At 39.7% G+C, this 23052-nt stretch overlaps 1 protein-coding gene across 3 annotated transcripts in view; it reads right to left on the reverse strand.

The window, feature by feature from the left end:
* Positions 1-1096: 1096 nt before the first annotated feature.
* Positions 1097-23052, reverse strand: part of ctnna2 (catenin (cadherin-associated protein), alpha 2) — a 252270-nt gene continuing 230314 nt past the window's right edge. For all 3 annotated transcript variants that reach the window (XM_058639879.1, XM_058639880.1, XM_058639881.1), the window contains 5 exons: positions 21814-21927; positions 14216-14397; positions 12967-13072; positions 5139-5273; positions 1097-2290 (listed from right to left, as the gene is read on the reverse strand). In XM_058639879.1, the coding sequence (XP_058495862.1) occupies positions 2003-2290; positions 5139-5273; positions 12967-13072; positions 14216-14397; positions 21814-21927 (825 nt within the window). In that variant the 3' untranslated portion in view covers positions 1097-2002. The remainder of the gene's footprint in view (positions 2291-5138; positions 5274-12966; positions 13073-14215; positions 14398-21813; positions 21928-23052) is intronic.

The raw sequence follows: 23052 nt of genomic DNA on the forward strand, positions 1-23052 counted from the left end.
ACTATGACATTTTTGTGTCTTTTTGCACGACATACTAAACTATGACATTTTTGTCACATTTTAGACAACATACTAAACTATGACATTTTTATCAAATTTTGGACGACATACTAAACTATGACATTTTTGTCACATTTTAGACGACATACTAAACTATGACATTTTTGTCACATTTTAGACAACATACTAAACTATGACATTTTTGTCAAATTTTGGACGACATACTAAACTATGACATTTTGATGTCTTTTTGGACGACATACTAAACTATGACATTTTAGTGACTTTTTGCACAACATACTAAACTATGACATTTTTGTGTCTTTTTGCACCACATACTAAACTATGACATTTTTGTCACATTTTAGACAAATCCCTAAACTATGACATTTTTGACAAATTTTGGACGACATACTGAGCTATGATATTGTTTTCAAATTTTTGACGACATACTAAACTGGGACATTTTTGTCACATTTTTAACGACATACTAAACTATGACATTCTGTTGTCTTTTTGGACGACATACTAAACTATAACATTTTTGTCAAATTTTGGACAACATACTAAACTATGACATTTTAATTTTAAGTGTTTCGAGTAACCATGGCCACAAAAATCGCAAAAAAACGTAGAGACGTGGTTCAAACTTTGAACGGATTACAAGACTTGGGACTTTCCCACCTAACTGACATTTTTGATACATATTAAGGTTTTTGAACAATCACAGTTTAAGTTGTATACTTTTTTGGACATTTGCTGATTTTATAATGCTGGTATAGAAACTGGTGTTTGGAAGGGGTAGGGGCTTGTGAGTCTCTCTCTCCCTCTCTCTGCTTTAAAACTCTGTGTTTTAAAGGCTGTGACCCATGACCCAAATCAATAGGCTACATCTATTCTTGTAAGCTTTTAGTACTATTAGATTTCTTTTTTTCCTGAAAGCTTTTCATCTGCATGCCTTGCATGGTAATCTCTAATGATTGTGTCAGATCGTCCAGATTAATAAAAGCACTCATGCTGCAGTACTCACTCACAGACTGATAAAGGAGGTACGGCACAGTCGGTGCTGCAAGAAAGACACGTGAAACTTTGAGGGTCAACTTGAGGGATTTATTAGAGAAGGGTGGATATAAAGGTATTGTATGCAGGGAAATTTTCTATTCTCAGAGCAAACCACAACTAGTCAAACCTCTCCTTCTATATTTATATGCTACACAACTTCCAATCAAGGTCATCATAGTTAGTGATGTATTCATTAAATAAAGGAATTTAAAAAGGCAATACATTTGATCATGAATGTGCTTTGAAAAAAACAACAAAAAAAAAGATTTATTATTATAATCATCAGGGGACTAAAGGGATACTACTTGTATGCTGGCACTTCCAGATCTTATTCATGAGTTATTCCTAGCACTACAGGTTAACATTCAAAGTTGAAAAAAACAAACAAAAATAAAATAATATATATATATATATATATATCAAGAGGGATCATACCAACATTGATATTTTCCCTTTGTAATACCTTCTCATCTGTACCATTCAGAAATTCCATTCAGACAATTTAAATGTGTATACAAGCAGCCAGCCAACCACGTTAATGGTTTCGCTAGAACATCAACTGCCACAAATGTTTCAAATGACACTCTTCTCCTCCTCTGATATGTTTCCTTTTTCTTTTTTTTTTCCTTTTTTTTTTGTATCTTTAACTTTTTTTCCAAAGCGGTTTGTGTCACATTTTGGCTCTCACATATTAAGTTACAATAAGACCGATAAATAGTGTTGGATGTGTGCTGGCAGTCTGTGAGCCACGGGGCACCACAGAGTTCAAAGGAGCCGCAGTGTGGCAGTTTAATATGTACTGTAGTCCTCCTGAGATGTCACCAAGCACACACACACATCGCAAACAGGTGGGTTAACGCAATGTAAAAAGGGGACTTTTACTCCAACTTGTCAGACTCATATTTTGTTGTTTTTCTTGAGTATGTATGACGTTGTTTGCTTAGAAGGAGTCCATGGCCTTGAATTCACTGAGGGCCTGGACGGGGGAGATGTGTTTCTTCTGGGAGCCTCGTCGCACACGTGTCTGACACTCCTCGGGCTTCTCCCGTTTTACCAGTGGCTTCTTCTCAGGGGCCTTCATGCGCCAAGACACCACGGGTGAGTTGACCGCTGCTGTTCCGTACACCTTCTGGTACTTGGTGGAGGCTACATAAGATGCCTTTACAGTCAGCACCACTGCGTTCATTAGGTTCTTGGCCGCTTGGATCAGGGAGGTGGCACTGTCCAGCTACAAGAGGATCATATGACAGTTGGGGAAAAAAATGTCAGTGTCTCTGTTTAGAGAAAAAGTGCAACATTCCCTTGCAGTCAATGAGCACATTAGGGCATATTAGTCACATATAGCACCTAGGAGGTCTGTGCCACAAACTGGCAATTAAGTGGGATAAAAACATGGCTATCGCTATATGACATCTTATTTTAGCAGCCCTTAATTAGCAGAGACAGGGGTCAGGTGTACCTCTGTCTCCCTCTGTTTTGTTTGGCTGACATTTAAGGGTCGGCGGCCAGTGGGCCTCCTTCTACCTCATGCTGAGACGAGTCAACTGTGCAGATTTAATGAGCGTGGAATCCAGCTGGCCATCATGAAAAGGTTAAAATCTCAGCAGGGCATGCAAAACTCATATGAGACAAACTATAATAGAGTGCTAAGAAATTGTGAAGAACACTAAGATGCATGGAAGCTCAAAAACAGATAAAAACCAAGTCGGATTTTAATAAGAGGAATAAATCAAACTAAAATGAGAATTTTCTTTTACACGCAAAACTGTCCGAAAGGCACCGTTTTCCCATTTTATCAAAGGATAGAAAAACGGACACCTAAATTAAGCATAGTGTGATGCTTTTTTTTCCATTATGTAAAGACACTTCATTCACAATACTAGCGGACATACCTCTGTTTTTTATCTGACTTTTCTGAAAACGGACAAAATATGAGTCATTGTACTCTATGTGTTCCTCTCTGTCTTCTTCAGAGATTCTGAGATATACACAGTAAATGGAATTGACTTGTCAACCAATCAAACTAATAAGGTGAGTATCAACGCACACCTGATAAAGATAGACATATGCACACACACAGGTTTGCACAGCTTTTCTTCCATTCATTTAGATAGCCTAAAGATAGATAGATAGATAGATAGATACTTTATTCATCTCAAAGAGAAATTCACATCTATCTAATATGTTTCAATAGAATTGCCTTCAAGGTAGTACATAAGGAAATTGTGTAAACACAAGGAGCTGCTAGAAAGGCTGCCACTCGTGTCGGTGCTGGAAGGAAGAAAGTACACCCCTTTAACCTAAACACAGGTCAAATCTTAGCCCTAAACTGAGGCGATATCCACACGGAAATGGAATGAAACGTAAACTATCTTTTTCTTTGTCGTTTTGACAAAGTTCCCGTTAACACAGCATTGGTTAAGGAAATGTAGCTGTCCACACGAAACCCCCCCCCCCCCAAAACGACACAAAAAGCTGTAGTACATACAGTACTGTATGCCAGGTATGTGAGTGGCGCTGTAACGCTGCTACACATCACACATTACACTATATCAAAGAATCAAAGAAAAAAAGACAGAATGAACAAAGCCAGGGGAAAGGAAGGGAGATAAAAGAAAGAAAAAGCGACAAGTGACACATGTGGTGACTTTCTGGCATAACCCCAATTACTTTTCCGAGAAGGAAATCGCAAGTTGCCGCAGACACACGGAAAGAAAGAGAGAAAGTCACTGTGACCACACAGTCACAGAGAAGAAGGAGCTGTGGATGTGCAGTGCAGCTGACTGTGTGCAGAACAATTACTCATCTGTATTGTTCATTCGAAAATAGTGTCTGTAAAAGTTTACGATTCAGTTTCACTGTTAATCTTTATTCACTGTTATCTTTATTTTCTGCTTTACTCCAGTGTCTGAAGTCACTGAGGACAGGACGTGTTCTTGCGATGTCTGGTGTCTTTTCAGGCTGGCTTTAGTAGTTGGCAACACTGCTAAGCAATCTCCAAACAAGAGAAGGATGACGACGACGGCGGCGATGAAGATATGGACAGTGAATGCCATTGTTTTCCCAAAGGGGCGGCGTTTTGAAATGTTCCCACTATGGAACCCATTTCCAAAAATGACTAATTCAGGACTCTCAAAATGCCATTTGTGTGTGGATGAAACACCAATACCATACAATTCATCTAAACTCGTTTCCATGTGGATTGGCCCTTAACTTAGGTTCTGCCTCATTAGGCCCAGGTTTTGGTCACCATGAGGACTACTGGTCCTGACAAAGTCAGTGTTAATGCCAGTAAAGTTCCGAATAAGGTAACAAATCCACATACAGATATACACACATATGTACATATCTCTGGATATATTTGAACAATTAAGAGAGCTTAATTTATAATTTTCATTAGTTCTATGTTTAACAGCTAATTTAAATTTAATAAATTATCTTTTTACATTCTTCTTTCTTCAAAAATGACATTTATAATGCGTCCAAATGCCTTGTGAATACAATATGAGCTGTATGTCATTCTGAGCAGTGATAAAAGGCATGAAAAAAAGCCCACAGGGCATCATTCTGGTATCATTACATGGTAATCAATTTGAAATAATTGCATCGTCCTTAATATGTTTGACCATTATCTGGTCTTGAAAGCTTCATTGTGACCTTGTACTGAAAGGTTCTACTTGCAATGCGTTGAAAAAAACTCAGTATCTGCATGGAGCATCAGAAATAAATTATCTGGCCATTAAATGGACACATAAATGTTAGATGAAGGCAAACCAGTAACATATCCTCCCCTCTTCCAATAAGCCAATAACCTGCTTTATGGCATGCAAAGAGGTGTGACATAGATTCAAGTAAAACCTTAGAAGTACAGTGTCAGTGTATATAGTATAAGCTTTGGGGCAAATTTAGCAGATTTGACTGATGTTTTTGATACATAAAGTTTTTATGTCTTAGTGACCATTAACAGTAGAACTGTGGCTCTCTTCATATACATTTAGGTCGACTGGCCTTGTTACTCTGAAATAACTGCCTGTGGGCAAGATGGCTGCCGAGTGGTGAGAATCTGACAAACTTACCCCAGAAACAATGAGCTCCCCGCCCAGGTTCTGAACCTCAGCTTTCACCTTGCTGCAGATGTTGAGCTGATGACAGTACAAGGCAATTCTCTGCAGGTAGGCCAGCAGATCCTGCTTGCACGCTGAATCAGGGCACTGAATAGAAAAGGGACACAAAAAGACAAACCAGTCAGTTTCTATTCACTGTGATGCATCACAGATCATCGTATGATATTTTGAGTGCAATTCCTTTACCATGAAACAGACACACTCTCATCTGTTTGTATGTTTTCAGACGTATATTTAATAATGTGGAAGGCACTGCATGAAAGATGTTAAATATAGTGCACAAGTCAAGTAATAAGGGGGTTATTTAATGTATCTAATTACAGCCAAACATATTTTAGACTTTACAGAATTAAGTATCAATAACACAGATAAGCAGTAGGTCAAATAAATACCAACAAAACTGCAACTTGAGTCATTTCATGTTACCACAGGATGAAATTTGATAAACACAGAGCTAGTGAAAGGTTAGCTCACAGACATCATGTGCGATTAATGTATATTATTACAAACACAAAAGCCACCGAGGCATTTGATTTGTCACTGAGCCAAGGAATATGCAGAAAGAGAAGTTCTTGGCTTTATTTCAGACAAGAAACATCAACATTGTATCGTATAAAATAAGATTCAGACTTGTATTATCTACCGAACTGGATTGTTATAGGACTTGTTGTTAATTTTGACAACACTGACAGAAACAGTGGGGCTCTAGTATTTTCGCGTTGCCAATTAACACTCATTTGCACTGGAAGATAGTCCTTGTTTCTGATTGTGGCTTGATGCAGGTGCCGTTTTCAAAAGCAACTTTCCCGCAGAGTGTAATACATTCATTTCCCATGCAAGTTTGTCACAGTGTGTGCCGCAAAAGAGGAAAACAAATCAATGAACAATGAACGGACATAAGTCTTTGAAACACAGACTTGCTCACGTCAAAGCCCCAAGAGATTTATCTTATGCTTCTTTTCTTTGGAGAAAGTTCTGACCTGTTCCTGCTGGCCGGTGCTCAGCAGCGAAGATCCAATTCATACAGTGCAGCAAATGGACCAACGGGGAATAAGAGGACAGACTCCTCAGGTCTCAAACGATCACACCATTTGACCCTATTATTCTATCTGGAAGCCTTCCAGGACTCGGCTATGGCCCACTAAGCCCCCAGTGGGTTAAGAACACTGCATCAGCTGCCTAAACACTGTGAGCAGCGTTTTGTAGCAACACCTTTCCTCTAGTCATTAATATTAAACGACCCTAACTAGGACATTCAGCAGCACAGTGTGGGAAAATGCACAGCGTATTTTCGTGGGCTTGGCCAGGGGACGACCGCAAGTTAAATATCAAGCATGTGAAATGAAAACACCCCCTCCAGGACTGTCTGCTTTATCTGTTGCCGTCTCTTCCTCTCACGGAGGAAAAGCCTGTTGTGCCAAGACAAATAGTGATAATGACCGGCCACAAGTGGTTTTCCATGCTGGTCACAAATAGCAAGTAAAGCAGTTCCTCTGTTCTCTGTTGACATGTTTGTCCCTCTGCAACCTACAAACAGAAGTGCAAAGAGGCAATTTAAGGCATGGTTTACATTTATAGCTGTGGCCTCTATCAGAGCAGGGCCTTTAAACAACACCGTAAATAAGAGCTGCCACCAGTACTGGCTTCCTCTCAATAACTGTCACTGACTGCAGACAGAGGTAGAGCTGCAAGCTCATAGAGCAGCCAGTGAGGCAGAGGGAAGCTGCTCCTTGGGCATTTTATCACTGCACCGCCAGTCCTGGCTAGCATCTCAGCTAACTGCTCTTCACAATGCTGGCATACACACACATGCACTGCTGCCTGAGGCAAGTTTCGATGCAGACATGACACATTTGTTCTCTTTTGTGCAGCTGAAGAATAGTCTATTTTTTTTTCCCACAGTTAAACTGTATGGCTCATTACTTTGCCAGGCCTATTGAAAATCTCCCTCTCCCTCTCTCTACCTCCCTGTCACTCGTCATCATTGAGTAGCACCGTCCATTATAGAGACTAGTGAGAACTGGTTCACTCTCTGACTTTACTCGGCCTTCCTAAACCTTCTCCTGAGCTGGCAACTCATTTTTGGAAAATGCTGTTGTTTTTAGTCTTAAGAAAATGTATCTGATTTGCATAGTTAGACAGAGAATGAATGAAACATGCTCCCCATGGATAATTCAGGAAGATGGCGTGATCTCCGGTGCTCAGAGGAGGGTAACATGCTATCAGAGTGTGGCAGTCTGTCAAAACACAAGTCATACCTCACACAGATGCTGCATTTATAAGCAGGATGGGACTGACCTTTCTTAAATAATTCACCGAAAAAGTGGAAATTTCAGCCCCTCTATATGATTCGCATCTCTGCTTTATTATAAATCCACTCGCAGACGAAGGCAGGGGAGACGAGAGTTATTTGAAATGAAACTATTGTGACAGATTGAAATAGAACATGTTACACACAGTTACACAATAATTCTCCTGGCTAACGGGACCACTACAGTGACACCTGTCAGTTACACAAGCTGGCGATATACTCATCCAGTCTCATCATCTCCAACAGAGACTAAGCATTTCTGAGTAGTTGTACAAAGGGAAATTGCTTATTACATTTAAGTGACTATCTAATGTTCCTGCTTTCCTTCATCCATCTGTTATATTCCACCATCTGGCATTTTACACATCAGACTTCGCACTTAGTAACAACTGAATGGATCATAAATAAGTAACAGAACTACCTGGGTCACCATGGACATGGTGAATATCTTACATTCTTTTTTATTATTATTGTTAAATGAAAAAAACTGTGCTCAAATCTTATTTAATCTAAGTATACGTAGATTCTACAAACTGCCAAAAAATAATGTAAACAAATATCATTGGACGGTTACCCTGTGAAGTGAGTGCCTTCAACGTGTGTTATTAGAAAAGTAGAAAAAGTAGAATGTCAACATAAATGCCATATTAAATTAAACAAGTAGGTGTCTGATATTGGCAGCTTTTTAACAGGACAACCTAAATTACAGATTATTTCCAACATTTTCAGCCTTTCACCAGTTACAGTTTATACGATGTTGGACTCAACATTCTCCTTTTACTGCTCAATTTTCCAAGTTCACAAGGGAAATAAACAAATGTGGAGAAAAGCCTTGTTTTTGTTTGTGCAGTATGCTGATTTTCATTCTGTGACCTCCCCTAATTAATCCAACACAGCAGTTGGAGACCACTGGAGACACCTTGACTGGACTGATCACATTTACAAAATATCGAAAACACCAGAATCATCCTTCTAAATTAGCAGGGTGCTTGGCAACTGCACTGTAGTAGAAACCTAGTGACTAACATCAGGAGTGGCAAACGTGAACGAAATAGAACCACTTTTGATGAAAGCAATGCTGTAATTGAAATCACAGGGTTATGTGTTTCATTAATACATGACATGTCTTTCAAGGTTTCAAGGTAAACGGTAAGAATAGTATCATTCGTTTTTCAAAATAAAATGAGAAATGAAAAAACAGATAATGAACTGTTGAATTGATTTTAAAATAAAAATTAAAGGGATAATGACTGTTTTTTTCCCAATAGTCATTTCAGTCATTTCAGAAAGTCGTTTTAGTCATGTCCTCTGGTTTCACCCTCTTACTTCCAGCGAAAAGCCTAAAAATGTAAATTTTTTGTCGGTTTGCAGACAGTCTCGATGTCCCGTATGAAGCTCCCGTCACAGGTCACTTCCGGGTTGCGAAACTTCAATGCATGACAAGAAATGGTCGAGAAAATTGGCCTGAAATTTTTGTCTCAAAACGTACTTACTTCATCTTGCTAGAGGAAATCAAAAATGCATTGTGTTCAAAGTGCAAACACAGCTGTGGCGTGTCCTTGAAAGCCGACAGTTCTCAGACACAGGATTCCTGCAGATAGTTGGTACGGACACCTCCCCAGTCAAGTCCCATTATACTGTACTTTCACTTGTTACAGAGGAGGCCTTTTAATTACTCATCGTTCACACTTGGTTTCACTGTTGTCAGTCGAGGCCACAGGAGCTTTTGCTCTACTTTGTCTACACTGGCACTCATACAATGCGACAGGTTTCTACTGAAAACTAAATTGAAACATAGTCAAGATCCTTAGCTTCGTAAATAATAATGTTTAACACTTTTAACTTAGGCAAGACACAAGCTTATGTCAAGATGAAACAACAATAATCACATGTGCACCAAATCTGAAAACATTATTTTTTTGAATATTTATAAAGAAATAGGTATGTTATTCTATAGTGTGTATTGCTTGCAGCTTTACGTCTAGCCACGCTGCATGAAGCCATACTCGCTTTAACACAAAATAATTACACAGGCATCAACACTAAAAAGCAAAGCACATTGTTTGAAGTCATATGCTCCCTTTCTCAGGCAGCGCGACACATACTGTTACACTGTTATCAGCCATGACATTAAAACCAGGGCCTGGTTTTAACTGTTATGACAGATCTGTGTATTTAAAAAGACTAAAAATAACTTTATTTACGACATATTATATATATTTCATTCTGCCTGTATTTAAACTGTGGCTGAACATTGCAGTTGCTCCCGTTGTACAGACGGCCTCCACTGTTCATGCTTTATTGTTTGTGTGTGTGTGTGTGTGTGTGTGTGAGGCAAATGTAAAGAATAAAACAGAGTAGGGAAAATGGAGAGACAAATAGAGTAGAATAAAAGGCATTGCTGGAGTGAAATGGGGTGAGGTGCCTCAAGGGGTTTTACTGCATCAAGTGCTGTGCTTAAATGACTATGAAAAAGCTCGCCATCATTCTGTACTTCCACACAGAATTTCCCTTCTGCTTCACACATGTTAGTCAATAGGGCTGATGTGGAGTCATAGCAACATGGTTTGCTACTTAAGGGACCTGCCTGAAAGCAGTGAAGCAGCCATTATTCTTATTGTCAAGCCACAGTGCTCTTTACCAATACAGGTTACACACAACAATGTGTGAATGCAAAATACATGTTTTTCCATATATATATATACACAAATGTGATGTTATTTGTCGTGCAGTTGCATTAAGTTGCAATATAGAAGAGAACTTTTGTTGTTTGTGCTTTATTAATTAATTTCATCTCCTTAATGGCATATAAAACAGATGTTCTAAATGCCTCACATGGAAACACTTTTATATTAAAATACATGCAGGATCCTCAGGGCCCCTCTTTATTTTCTAAACACAGTTCTGATTTCTCTGGAAGTGTAACAGAAGGCTCCGAATATTAAGTAAATACTGGTCTAAGAAACATTTAAGTGAGAATTAAAAATGGCAAGCCACCTGCTCGTTCATTACAGCAACTGTTGATTCAGAGTTGGGCTCTGCCAGTGATTTGCCCTGTGACAGCTTCACTCCCACCTAAACCTGGTTAAACACTGATCATCACTTGGCAGACAACAGGGCAAGAAGTGAATACAAAAGCCTGCATGGATAAGTTTAGGTTTACCTCCTCCTTTCTGTCCTGAATGCACCAAATACTGTGACACAACCTGAGACTACCATTCTGAGACAAATGTTCTTTGTCAAAAAGGCTCAAACACATTTAAACCAATTTTTTTTTTTTTTCCAGGTGAAAACCAGGAGATATATGGGTATTGAGTAATGTTATTTGCTGATCCAGGTGCAAATGGGTTGTCATAAAACCCACTGCCTCTTTGGTCAAACACCAGCTACCACATTCACATTTTGCCATTGCCTTTCTTAGTCCACACTTGGATCACAGGTGCAAGCATGTCACCCTTTTGTTCAACCAACGCGACGTTTGTTGTCACTGTCACCTTTCTCTCTCCACCTCTTGAAGCGTGGTGTGAGATATTGTGAGGCTCATGTCACTGAGCACCTCACACGCAGCCCACTCTCCTGGCCTTCTCCTCTCCCTCCCTCAGCTCACAGCCCACTTCTTGGCATTTTTTTTTTTTCAAAATCAAGCATTGGCATTGTTTTTTTTTTTGCTTTTCATCTCCACATTTGTAGAGACTGTTGCATAACATACATTCATATCTTAATAGCCTCAAACTAGTTATGTAGAGCAATATGCTCTGGGGAGCAGAACAGTGTGACATGAGAAGATAAGTGACTAAAGCCTTCTGGTCAGTTAAAAAGCTCAGCATACTCTTCAGACACTTAAAGATGACAAGCATTCAGTATGTTTACATGCACAATTTAATCGAGCTAAGGCTGTAGTAAGAGTAAGACAGGCAACCGGACAACTCGCAGAGACGGAGTATACATGCAAAGGAAAAAAAAACGATTTATTGGCCATGTACATCTCACTCCGCCGCTGTATCTCTCTATAAGCTAGTGCGTATTTAATCAGTTTCCTGATGACTTTACATCACAGAAAAACAAACAGCGAGGGACGGTGAGATGGGATGTTACATATTGTCACATCAAGGAGATGGATTGAGAAGATTATACAGTATTATAACACAAACCATGTCTTCATTTTTCAGTGTGTACTTTAACCTGAGCATGCATGTGCTCCAAAATCAGATATCAGGCGTCTACTAAAAGACACATTTAATGTTAATGTTTAACTACTCATTTAGTCTTTATTTTTTTGTTCATTTTATTATTACCTGAATATATCAGCAGTTCCCAGGTGAATTAAATTGAAATTAAGTTTGTGTTTTTTCTGTGCAATTTTCCAAATTTAAATATCTATTCCCATTTATTGAAAAACTTTGTAGCACACAGCATGTATCTCAACAGTTGGTTTTCTGGTCTCACTGCTTTCATCAGCATCCCTTCCAGATACAGCTGGCAGCAACTCTTAGCTAGAACTACTGGCAAATGAATGCATGTGGAGAATGCAGTGGAACATGGTGCATTAGACAGTAATTTAGTCGAATTTGAAAGAGATCTGAAAAGAAAGTGAACACTGGATTTGCACTGATCTGTATCTCCCTAAAAAAAATGAAATAAGTCACTATATTTGGTATCATAAGGTGATGCGCATGCATCTCATTTGTATGAGGAAATATGGCCATTAAAAGTGTAAGATTCTTTCAGTGCTTTCAGGTTATAAATATTGCTTGGACAGCTAAACCAGCTAAATATGTAAGAGACTCACTGGTGGGTTATATATATTGATGCAAAACATGTACATTATAGATAAAATGGCTTTATTCGCGATAAAGTTTTCTTCAGCTTAGCTACGTTAGAAAGGAGCCCAGCATGTGATGGTGACTCAAATGACACAGTTTGCCAGCAAACAGCAAATGCAATTACAATGACAACAGGCCACCTTAATTAATCAATGACTCTACTGTGTTGAGAATTATTCTCACTGCTTATTAGAGACGGATAAAATGAAGAAGATGATTATGCCTGACCAGGAGTGCTGTTCGTGTTCTGAAATACCTCCCACTACATTTGCTGTAGACACACACACATTCTCCCATCTTCCCTCGGCACAGCACTGATTGATTAGATATTGAAACTGGTCTGTCAGCATGTTTTAGAGAGGTACTCATCTGATAATGAATGCAACACCTTGCTTGCAAGCTAATTATATTAGCGACATAACTTAGTTCTGCAGTTTGCTTTCACAGTGATGGAGCCATTGGGAAACAAAGTCACGGGACAACACAGCCCACCAATCGCGCTGTGCTCTTCAGTACCAACATTAAAGTCGTCCGAGGAAAAAAACGTACTTTCTCAAAAATGTGGTCTGCAGCCAGCTAGTGAGAGAGTGATTGAAAGTGTAACACTAAAAATGACAGTGACACACAAATGAAGCTGCATGGCTACCTGATCAGCAACAGCACGCGCCAATTTGTCCATCCTGGACCCAGCCTCTGCGATCTTCTTTGCCGCATTGATCACATCTGAGGAGTTTTTCAGGGGGCCTTTGCCTCTGGGAAAATGAAAGAGTGAGAAAGAAGGGAAAGAGTGAATGTGGGTGGAGCTGAAGAGGCAGGGGTTCCCTTCAAAGATGGGGCATTGTGTCACACAAGCTTGTGCAGTAGCTAATTGGCCATGGGTGGCAGCACAACATTACAATCAAAACTGTGCAGATAACGGATGCAACAAATATGGTGTTCAAAGTTTCAAAATACAACTGTTGAAGTATGTTTGCGCTTCATTTTGAGTCACCTTTTCTTTTTCTTGTTAAGTATTTTCCACTCAGTTTGTCTATGCCAATCTGAGTCACTGGCGTCAATACCAAATAAGGCACTGTAGCCAAAATCACTAATGGCTCTGATGTTTATTTATTTAGTTCTTTTTGGTTAGTTCCTTGCCATGATTTTGTTGAGTGGAACACAAATCCATACATGAGACAGATACTCATCGGTTCAACATTAGGGATTTCCCAGATACAGTATGTTGAGCCCAGATGGAGTAGATTGACAATAAAGCTGCTGGCTTTGAGTAAACATACGCAACAAGACTGTACAGATTATCTACTGAATCACAGAGTATTCTCATTGAAACAAAGGTTATCTGAGTCACTTGCATTTGTATTTACTTGTATACTTGTTTACTTGTATTTAACAACATTATGGAGCACTGCTATTTATATTTTTTATTTTTTTTCGTAAATCTGTCTAGTCAATTATTGTACATTATTGAACGTTTTTATAGGTAAATAATAGATAAAAAGTTTACCTATATGAGAAGGGTAACTTATATCGATGAACCTGCCAGATAACTATTCGCTCAGCTTAGCTTTTCTGCATTTGGTTCATTTTTAGTTTTATTAGTTTTATTAAACACTGATATGGTTCACCACTCAGATTCACTTTTTTTGGAAGCAGTAGCTGTTTAGGACAAAAAAAAAAAATAATAATTTGGTGGCTGCAAAGTGGAACATTTATCACATTACGATCCCAAATCTCCCCGTCTGAAGTTTGTGAATCCCTGACATGAATAATTAAGCAACCATTAACTTACATGTGATAAATATATAAGTGCTTGTTTGTGGTACATTTAAAAAAAAAAAAAAAAAAAAAAAAAAAAATCACAGAGGATTGCAGCAGGGTACGTGTGTGAATTGTACCTGGTAAAGTCAGTCATCTCCATCATGATCATACACATCTGCTTGGCCAGCACAATGATGTCATTGCCGTTGTCATCCCATTTGGCCACTTCTGCGTCCAGCTTGCACTTCTCCTGTCTAAAGCTTTCCACTTGCTCAGCAATCTTGGCCTTCTCCTCTTGGGGAAGCTGTGCCATGATGGCCTGTTGTAAACATAAGAGTAGGAAGGGAGGAAAAAGCATAGGAAGAGAAGGAAGAGGTTAACCGGCGTGCACATTTGGGCAGACAAAATTGCAAACATGGTTCAGAATGTCAGAAATGCCAAAGGAGAATAATTTAAATGAGGGAGATAAGTGTGTGGAGGACAGAATGATAGCAAAATAAGACAAGGGCAAATAAGAAGGAGGATTAGTTAAGCAGAAAGAGTATCAAGGGGAGAATATAAAGGGAGAGCTGTACCACCATTTGTTCTAATGTTTTACGCCTAGAGTACTTTTTAATCCGTCCTACAAAACTCAAACATCAAGTTTAGTCTGACTATGAAATGCTTCAAAATGACTGGACCTTTACAAACCCTTTGACGTCTTACACCCATAAAGAGCAAATCCATTTTGCCTACTCTTCTTTGTCCTCTATGAGAATACATTTGCTCGCTCAGCGGCCTTTAGGGACAGGTACGAAATAGTATAAATCTTTTGGCAAGGTCACAGGCGCGGTAAGGACCTGGAATTATTTGGGAGATAAATGTATAATTACCTCGGCTTCTTAGACCAGAGGATGAATAATGCATTCATTCAACATTATGTCAGGGAGGTGATATGGAAGGAAGAGTAACCTGGTTTCCATTAGGTCAATTCTATTGACTCAAGAGGCAGAGAAAGGAAAAGGAGTGCATTAAAAAAAGAGTTGCTATTCAATGTTTTTTAAACTCATGTATTAATGACTGTCCTCCATGAATTGCTATTTTCTTAATGAGATAATCGCCCTTGCCCTCCTTTCTCACACCAAAGCTGGTGTGTGGGGGTGTGGGGTGAGCTCAGTGCGAAAGTGCGTCACTTTGCTCATGTCTCCTCCTAGATGCGTCAGAAAGAGAACGGAAAAAGAAGTGTCTTGTGCTCCTGAAGAAAATAAGCAGCAATGGGAGGTTGGACAAAAAAGGAGGGAGATTACTGACAGACATAGAGAAGCCTGTCATTGGAACAGATGTGTCCTTGAACTCTGGTCTACTTAAAGATGTATGGAAGTGGGTCATAGCCTTGATGTTGTTTCATAGAAATATGTGTGTGGCAGGGACCGACCATAGCCAATGAGCGAAATAATGATAAAAAAAATAATAATTGAGAACAGCTTCTATTGATTTTTGCTTCTCTGTAACTCTCTGCTTTTGCATATCATACACCAAATTCCAAATGAAGCTGTTCTCATTGCAGTGTCTTTCTGTTTTTGTTGTCAGACAACAAGTTTGAAATAGTGGTAACAGTGGCTCTGCAGCAATTTCGGTGTATATACATGCAAATCAATCACTCAGAAAAGTCAGCTTCAGAATGACGGCAATCCCAGCTAAAAATATAAAACGGAATAAACAAACAAGCTAAACCTACTCGCTCAAACCCCATATATTTTTCCTCTGCTGCTGGTGCCAAGACACACAAACAACAGAGCAACGGTAAATTCAATTTAACAATGTTGGGGGTGAAAACCCTGCTCTCATTTAGAACAAATTTAGCCTGTATAATGAGGAATCAATATTTTAAAACAGACTACAGATTTCAGCCGGGTAAATGCTGGTATGCTTGCATGAGTCACCATAAAATATGGTTCTTATACAGCAGTTACTTGCTCTGGGATACCGCACACCCTGTATTTAATCTAACATAAAACATTTATTTGGTGTCTGCCATTTCACAGGTCTCCGATTTCTCCATCGACTAAGTCACTAACCAGACTGATTCCTGAATTATATGATTTGTTATTTATTTGGTTAATAACCACTAAATGAGTTTAATAACCAGACGTTAACCACAATATCAAATAAAACAACATGAAGCTGTATCAACTCTTGCTGAGGCTGCTGTTTTCTCATGAGCAGTGACAATGTCAAATGCCTAGATGCCAAATAAAAGCCCGCTGCTTTTGTTAACTTAATCTTTCTAAATACACATAAGTCAACAAATGTAAACCTTAAAGCTTCTTGTGGCAAGTATAATTTAGGCAATGACATACTGTAATTGCAGTTTAATCCTTCCAGTCAAAGGTGAGTGTGCTGTATGACCTGGCAGATCTCTGTGACCTCCTAATTTGAGGGCAGCTGTTAGCATGGCATCTCACTTATTTGTACCATGACAACGTGCAGTGCGGTAATGATGTCTAAATGTTGGGTACACCAGTGGTAGGTCCAGATAGGTACCGGGGCATAAGAGATTGGAGGCACCTGTCAATGAAAATGAAAACTCCATGAGTCCTCTCAGTTTCATATTGGAGCACGTGTGGTGCATGAACAGTGGGGGCTCCAGTGCAGCTGGAGAGGGACCTGTGAAAAGATGCACTCATTTGGAGACAAATGCTGGAGTGCATTTGTGAGTGAATGTGACTCTTAACACTGGCTAATTGCAACCTATCCTTTCAGGGACACAGGGCAATACTGGGACAACTAAACAGTGGAAAGATTCTTGCAATTATCAAGCTGTTGGTAAGTCGTGATGCTGTGCTGCAAGAGCTGATCAAACGGCCCGAGGGGTCAGTTAAAAACCTCAGACCCCGCCATCCAGAACCAGCTCATATGCATTTTGTCACAGCATGTTCAGCAGGACATCGCGGCTGAAATGAGCCAAGCACCTTTTTTTTTTATAGTGATTATAGATTATGGATTATGGTGGTGGGCTGCCGTGCCTTGTGGGACATGTTACCTTTTCAAGTCAACCTGTCCTCCAACTGAAACATAACAATGTGTCGTTTTGGCCAACCCCTGAATGCGACTCATAATTCCGTTTTTAGTGCACCAGTATTTTTCAACTCAACCACACACAAGTGTTAGTGAGGTTAGGGCTAAAAAAAAATGACAGGTCTAGGCAGTAAGTTACATCATACCAAAAGTAGAATGCTTTAACCAGTAAGGGAACTGCTGGTGGAAAATCCAACAAAGCTACTTGATGACGACACACCCGAGGTACCAGATCGCTCTTATTTATAGTACCGCTAGGGGCAGATCTTTTAAAAACTTACCTATGGGTCATAATTCCTGCATGCCACCCATAGTTACATTTCGTTGGGGGACGGACTCTGTCAAGTTACTGCCGAGCGCGTAATTCGTTGTCCGCTCTTGTTAAAGTGAGTTGATTCTATGTGTATGACCCATATATGGCAAATATAAGGCTGTATAAGGCAGTAAAATCATCATTTGATGCATTTATACAGATTCAGTATATCGGATCAGTTTGTATAGTGCTGTTTTTTTTTTTTAATTAGTATCATTGTGCTCTATAGACTTCATATTACTATACAATTGTTGCTTGTTGTTTAATATGTACTGTATACGGTGTGTGTGTGTGTGTGTGTGTGTGTTTATTGTCAGTGACTCGCATGTACAAGGGCCCGTCATGAAAGCTAGCACTGGGGCTTTCATGACACTTCCCACTTTGTCTGCATACAAGAGCAACACAAAACACGAGATACACATTTCTGCCCAACTGCTAAAGGGAGCAAAAAAGTCTCTTGACACTGAACAATTTGAATTGTACACTCCTTTTCTAAAACTTAGGGATCAAGGGAGGCTGGGGAGAGAGAGTTTGGGATTTGTTTGTTATTCTGATTAACTGTGAAACTGGTGTGACAAGAGAGAAAGAGAGAGAGAGCAAGAGAGAGAAAGAAGACGTGGGGGAACTGAATACAAAAGAAAAATGCAGCACGGGGGCAAACATGAGCCAATTGGGATGTCAGGGGAGCAGGAAGGGACTTGCTGCTCGCTCCTGCTCTCTAGAATTCACTTATCCCCAAATCCCTTCCCCTACTTTACTGATAACAACAAGAGCGGGCCTTGGGAGCTTAACATAGAGGCAAAATCCAGCCTGGGAAGTGTTGTGCCAATACACTGTGCGACTCGGCTACGTCTGCGGGGATTAGAGTGCTTTCCGGGTTTCTTCACAGAGCGTGGCGTCTTGAAATGACTTTAATTTGTTTCATTTGAAATAAACTGCCCAGACACTCAGAGTTCAATTTTATGGATGACCTATCAACAGTGTTATCCAATCGCTGTGTTAAGAGATGTGAGGTGTGCCTTTGTATGTGTGTGTGTGTGTGTCTTGAGTGTGTATGAGGGGTGGGGGACTTTGCGTGTACTTCCTTGTGCATTATCTATGGTGTGCTGTAGAAGGAGAGGCTGCGTCTGCAAGCTCTAATAGAGAGAGACACTATGTACAGGCCTCCTTCCCCTCTGTGTTTTTTTTGCCGTCTCATTATTTATGTTTACTCGAATAACCTAGCTTTTTGCATAAGTATAATAGAAGTGACAAGTGGAGCACCACACAAGGCAAGGCACTGGGAACAAAGGCTCCTGGGACTGCTCTAGACTTCATTTGATTTTCTCTTTACTGAGCAAGAGGGAGACGGTGTGATCAAGTAATTGAGAGGGAGATATCATGCCTGTGTCTTGTGTGTGATTCCCGCACACTGCAAGGGCTTAGAGGGACCATGACTGTAACCCTCAGTGTGCTCATGTCAGCTCCTATGGTAAAACTAGACTACACTTTTTCTTGTCTGAATAGAAACACAGCTCAGGATTCACTTGTCATGACCGCGAGAGGACAGCAAGCATGACGCGACAAGCTGAGGCCGACTGGTTCGTTCACCGGTCGCTCTCTTTCCTGGATGTGCTTGCATTCTGCATGTGTAAATGTCTATTCTTTGAGGGCACAACAGTGTCTGTGAATGGACAAACAGGTGATATCAATTACGTAGAGGCTGGATGCCGGATAAACAATTATACGAGCTCCAAATAGGTGCGTGCATGCTGGATGACATTTGCTTTTCAGTACATTACAGAGCATTTCATGGAACTTTGTAAGCCCAAGTGCTAATTGTGTTAGTTAACAATCATTATATTGAGGCATGTCAGCCTTTCATCCATTGTATATCAATGTATTACAATAAAAAGTTAAGATGAAGGGACACGCTGTGACTTCAAACTGTTTCCAAGAAAAGCTTCCCACTCAAAGCACAGGGGAGTGCCAGGAAAACTAGTTAACAGTTTGGTTCTGTGAAGCTCCTTTGTGTGGCAGCGCTGTTGCATCGGAGCTCAGATGGCCCTGCAATTTGTCTCTGCAGGAGACTTAGTGGGAGTATACATACAACAAACTCAAAGCACTTCACGCCCAGGACCCCCACAGCCATCCTGGAACAGCTATTTGTTCATGGCTAAATTTCAGATCTGACAATGTTGAACTTTTATAACTTGTGTCTTTGTCCTGATGATGAAATATTAAATAATTAAATCCATCCATCCCTTATCTCCACTGCTTATCCTGTGGCCAATTCCAGCTGACACTGAGCTTAGAAGTGAGGTAACGACGTAACAGTGGTCGGTCAGGTGAATAAAACTGTGATGTTAAAATTCTTACATGGGAATATTGAATTTCAATAGGGATTTCCCGATTACAACTTGTTCACTTCCGATACCGATATTGCAGCCTTGAGTATTGGCCAATACCGATATCTATCCAATACGATATCAACGCGAATCATACATAATTTAATTACTTATTTTGTAGTGTGGAATGTTAGCTTAGGCTTGATCAAGTGATATTACTTTAACAGAGAACAAAAGTCAGCAACAGTAGGTATTTGACCCATTTATTATTAACCAATGGGTTACATAAATTTTAACCTTCAACGTAAGAATATTCAATTTTTTTCCATGTTAATTTCATACAGTCTATGGTTAATTTCATCAGGAGGAAAGTACCAAGTGCTAATGGGGGTGTTTTCAGAGCTGTTGAAAGTCGACAGGTGGTGCTGGTTTATGAAATAATGTTGTTTTAGCAGAACGCCTCAGGATGAGCTAGCATGGTGTGAACGGCTAGCTCACGCTCGCTGTGCGGCTTTGTAGCCTCTGATTTCAGAGTGTTTAACGTGCTGATATAGCAGTAGCACACACACACTGTTGTTGTGATCACGTGGGCTTTACATGCATCCAACATGCAGAGCCCACGTGATCACAACGGGCGCTGCTGGATAGAAGTGGACTGGAGTGGATCGGACTGTTGTATCGGAGCACTTATATCAGAGATTTTAGAGGCAGTCCGATATAATCCGATACTCGTTTTTTTGGCTGATATGGGACCAATATCCGATATCAACATCAGATTGGGACATCCCTAAATTTCAATGATATTTTAGTACTCCATACTCAATTCACAAGTTATGTTTTCAGGATGTATATTACAATGATATGTAGCACATTGTTTTATAGTCTCTGGGGCAAAACAGATTTCCAAGTAAATCCAAATAACACATTGTTCCTACATTTCTTTCAGGTGTACAAGCGGGTGATATTTTTGTAAAGCTACTGTATGTACTGTTATGCCATATGACCGAGGCTGGGATGGATGGATATGTCAACAAAGACTGGGATTTCAGCCCTTCACATACCTGGTATGTGTCTTGAGTAACTTCAACTGTCCAGCTGTAATTTGACCTTAGCTATCGTTCTTGTATATATACAGTATATAAACACATAGACTGCATACAGTAAAATCTGTTTGCAAAGCCTTAATGCATTGTTCTTACTTAGCCTAACTATAACAGATGGGCCTGTTGTCAATGTATGTTTATGAGATAAAGGGAGAGCAAAAGAGAAACCAACACAATTTTAATTTAAGTAGCTTTAAGGGAAAATGATTGACTTTTTACATAGCCCTCGGTCCTGAGATGGTTGTTCTTTGTTTTCTTACAGTCAGAACCACCACAATGGAGACTGAAGTTGTACAGAAGATAAATTTAACAAAAAGCTAGTTTGGTTATATTTATTTCTCCCTTCTTTGTGCATTACCCCAGACAGTGTAGAGATCCAGGCAGTATAATGCAGGCTTGTGCCACAGAGAGAGGCATTTGGCCAACTCTCACTTCTGCCATCTACAATCCATTCAACATGCAACCCACCTAACCACTAGAGCCTCTGTGTTGCTGAAGGGAACAAGCACCAATACTCTTTTAATGTTTTTTTAAGCTGGGAGTGAAAAATTGCTAATGCACAACAAAGACCAGACCCTGGCGATTTCAGCTAAAGTACTGCACGGTATTCTGTGTTTTGTCTGGCATCTAACGGGAATTTGATAATTACTTATTTGTTGGTGATTGCAATTTTATACCTACCATCCCCGAACAGTGGTTATTCAAAATAAACCCACTTGTTAGAATTATTTAAATAGCTTTTTCATGCTATGTAAGTGAAACTAGTTAGAAGAATGGACTCCTGTGTGGCCATGGGTCGGGGAGGTGAATGGGAATGGGATGCAGCTTGCGACTTCACACTGCAGCCATTATATCATTGTTTGTTCTCCATTTTTCTTTGTCAGGTTACGCAGCAGAGGGATATTTGAGCAGAGGGGAAGTAAAAATGTACTCACCCGGGCACTTTGTCCAGCAATAAGCTGGTCATCTTCAGTCTGGACACTAGTCCTGCTGCGAGTATCATAGTCCTCCTGTTCAAAGTCAGAGTCGTCTTCCAGCTCCTCTGGTGTCTGTGAGGAACACAAAGACAAAGTTGAGTCAAATAATCAAAGAGTGAGAAAAACAGTAGAAGAGAAAAATAAGAGAGAGACAACCCAAAGGGGCAATTTTTCTTGATCTCGGTGCCCCATTGTGTAGGAATCCTGAGTAACAGATAGCATACGTTCCCCTTTGTTGTCATGTTCAGTACAGTGGCTCACTGGGAGTTTTAGTTCAAACTCTGGCAGAGATGTCACACAGTTAAATGAGTCAAATGTCAGACTTAGTTATTCTCTAGACAGTGACAGGTTGTGTAAGTTCCCTCAAGCCTCTCTCAGAAATGCAATAACAAAAATAAAGGGGAAAGGCAAGAAGAAATTAGTTGAGTTGTCCAGGTTGATTTTTCCCTCCCCTTTACCTAAGTTCCTCTATGCAATTCATCACGACAAAGAAACAAAGAACGTTAAAGTCGAGGTAACATATAAATGCTAGCCTTGAAAAAGTGAATTTGAAATGATTTTTAAATATTCACAGTTATGTCAGATTTCTGTCATAAGGTCTGGTTGAGTAACTATAGTTAAATACACATTCCAGTTAAATAATAATTAAAAAAAAAAGAGTTGTCAAGTCTGAAAAGGTTTCATTTCTCATTGAAGGCTGACAGTTAAACTTTTAAGATCATTCTTTTAACACTTTGTCAAAGTTGCTTTATTAGATATTACAGTACATTTTCCTAATGTTCATGTGTCACAGAGAAATGGTTTTGTGAATAGCTGGAAGGCCTCTTCAAACTCATTTAATGCCAACACTTGGTTCCATTCAATATTCTCTATGCCTCCAACAAAAACACTTTGACAAAATGTTCGGTATGACCTTATAACAGTATTTTAGGTCCAGATCTGAAAGTAATGTTTTTTTTTTCTATATTGTCACCATGAAACCACACCGGGGCAGAAACTGCTTCATAGCATATCCCACTGTTATTTGTAAAAAAACTAAAAAAACAACATAGTCAATACAAGTTGCAGATGTTAATTCAACATGATTGTTGAATTAACACCAATTGTGTTGTCTGTGTCGATGCTCGTTCATCCAGGTCATAGTTATCCAAAACACAATGAGACAAGTCCAGTAGCTACTGACAAACACTTTTGGGG

The sequence above is a fragment of the Solea solea genome, chromosome 10 (genome assembly GCF_958295425.1).
Source record: "Solea solea chromosome 10, fSolSol10.1, whole genome shotgun sequence".
Classification (NCBI taxonomy): domain Eukaryota; kingdom Metazoa; phylum Chordata; class Actinopteri; order Pleuronectiformes; family Soleidae; genus Solea; species Solea solea.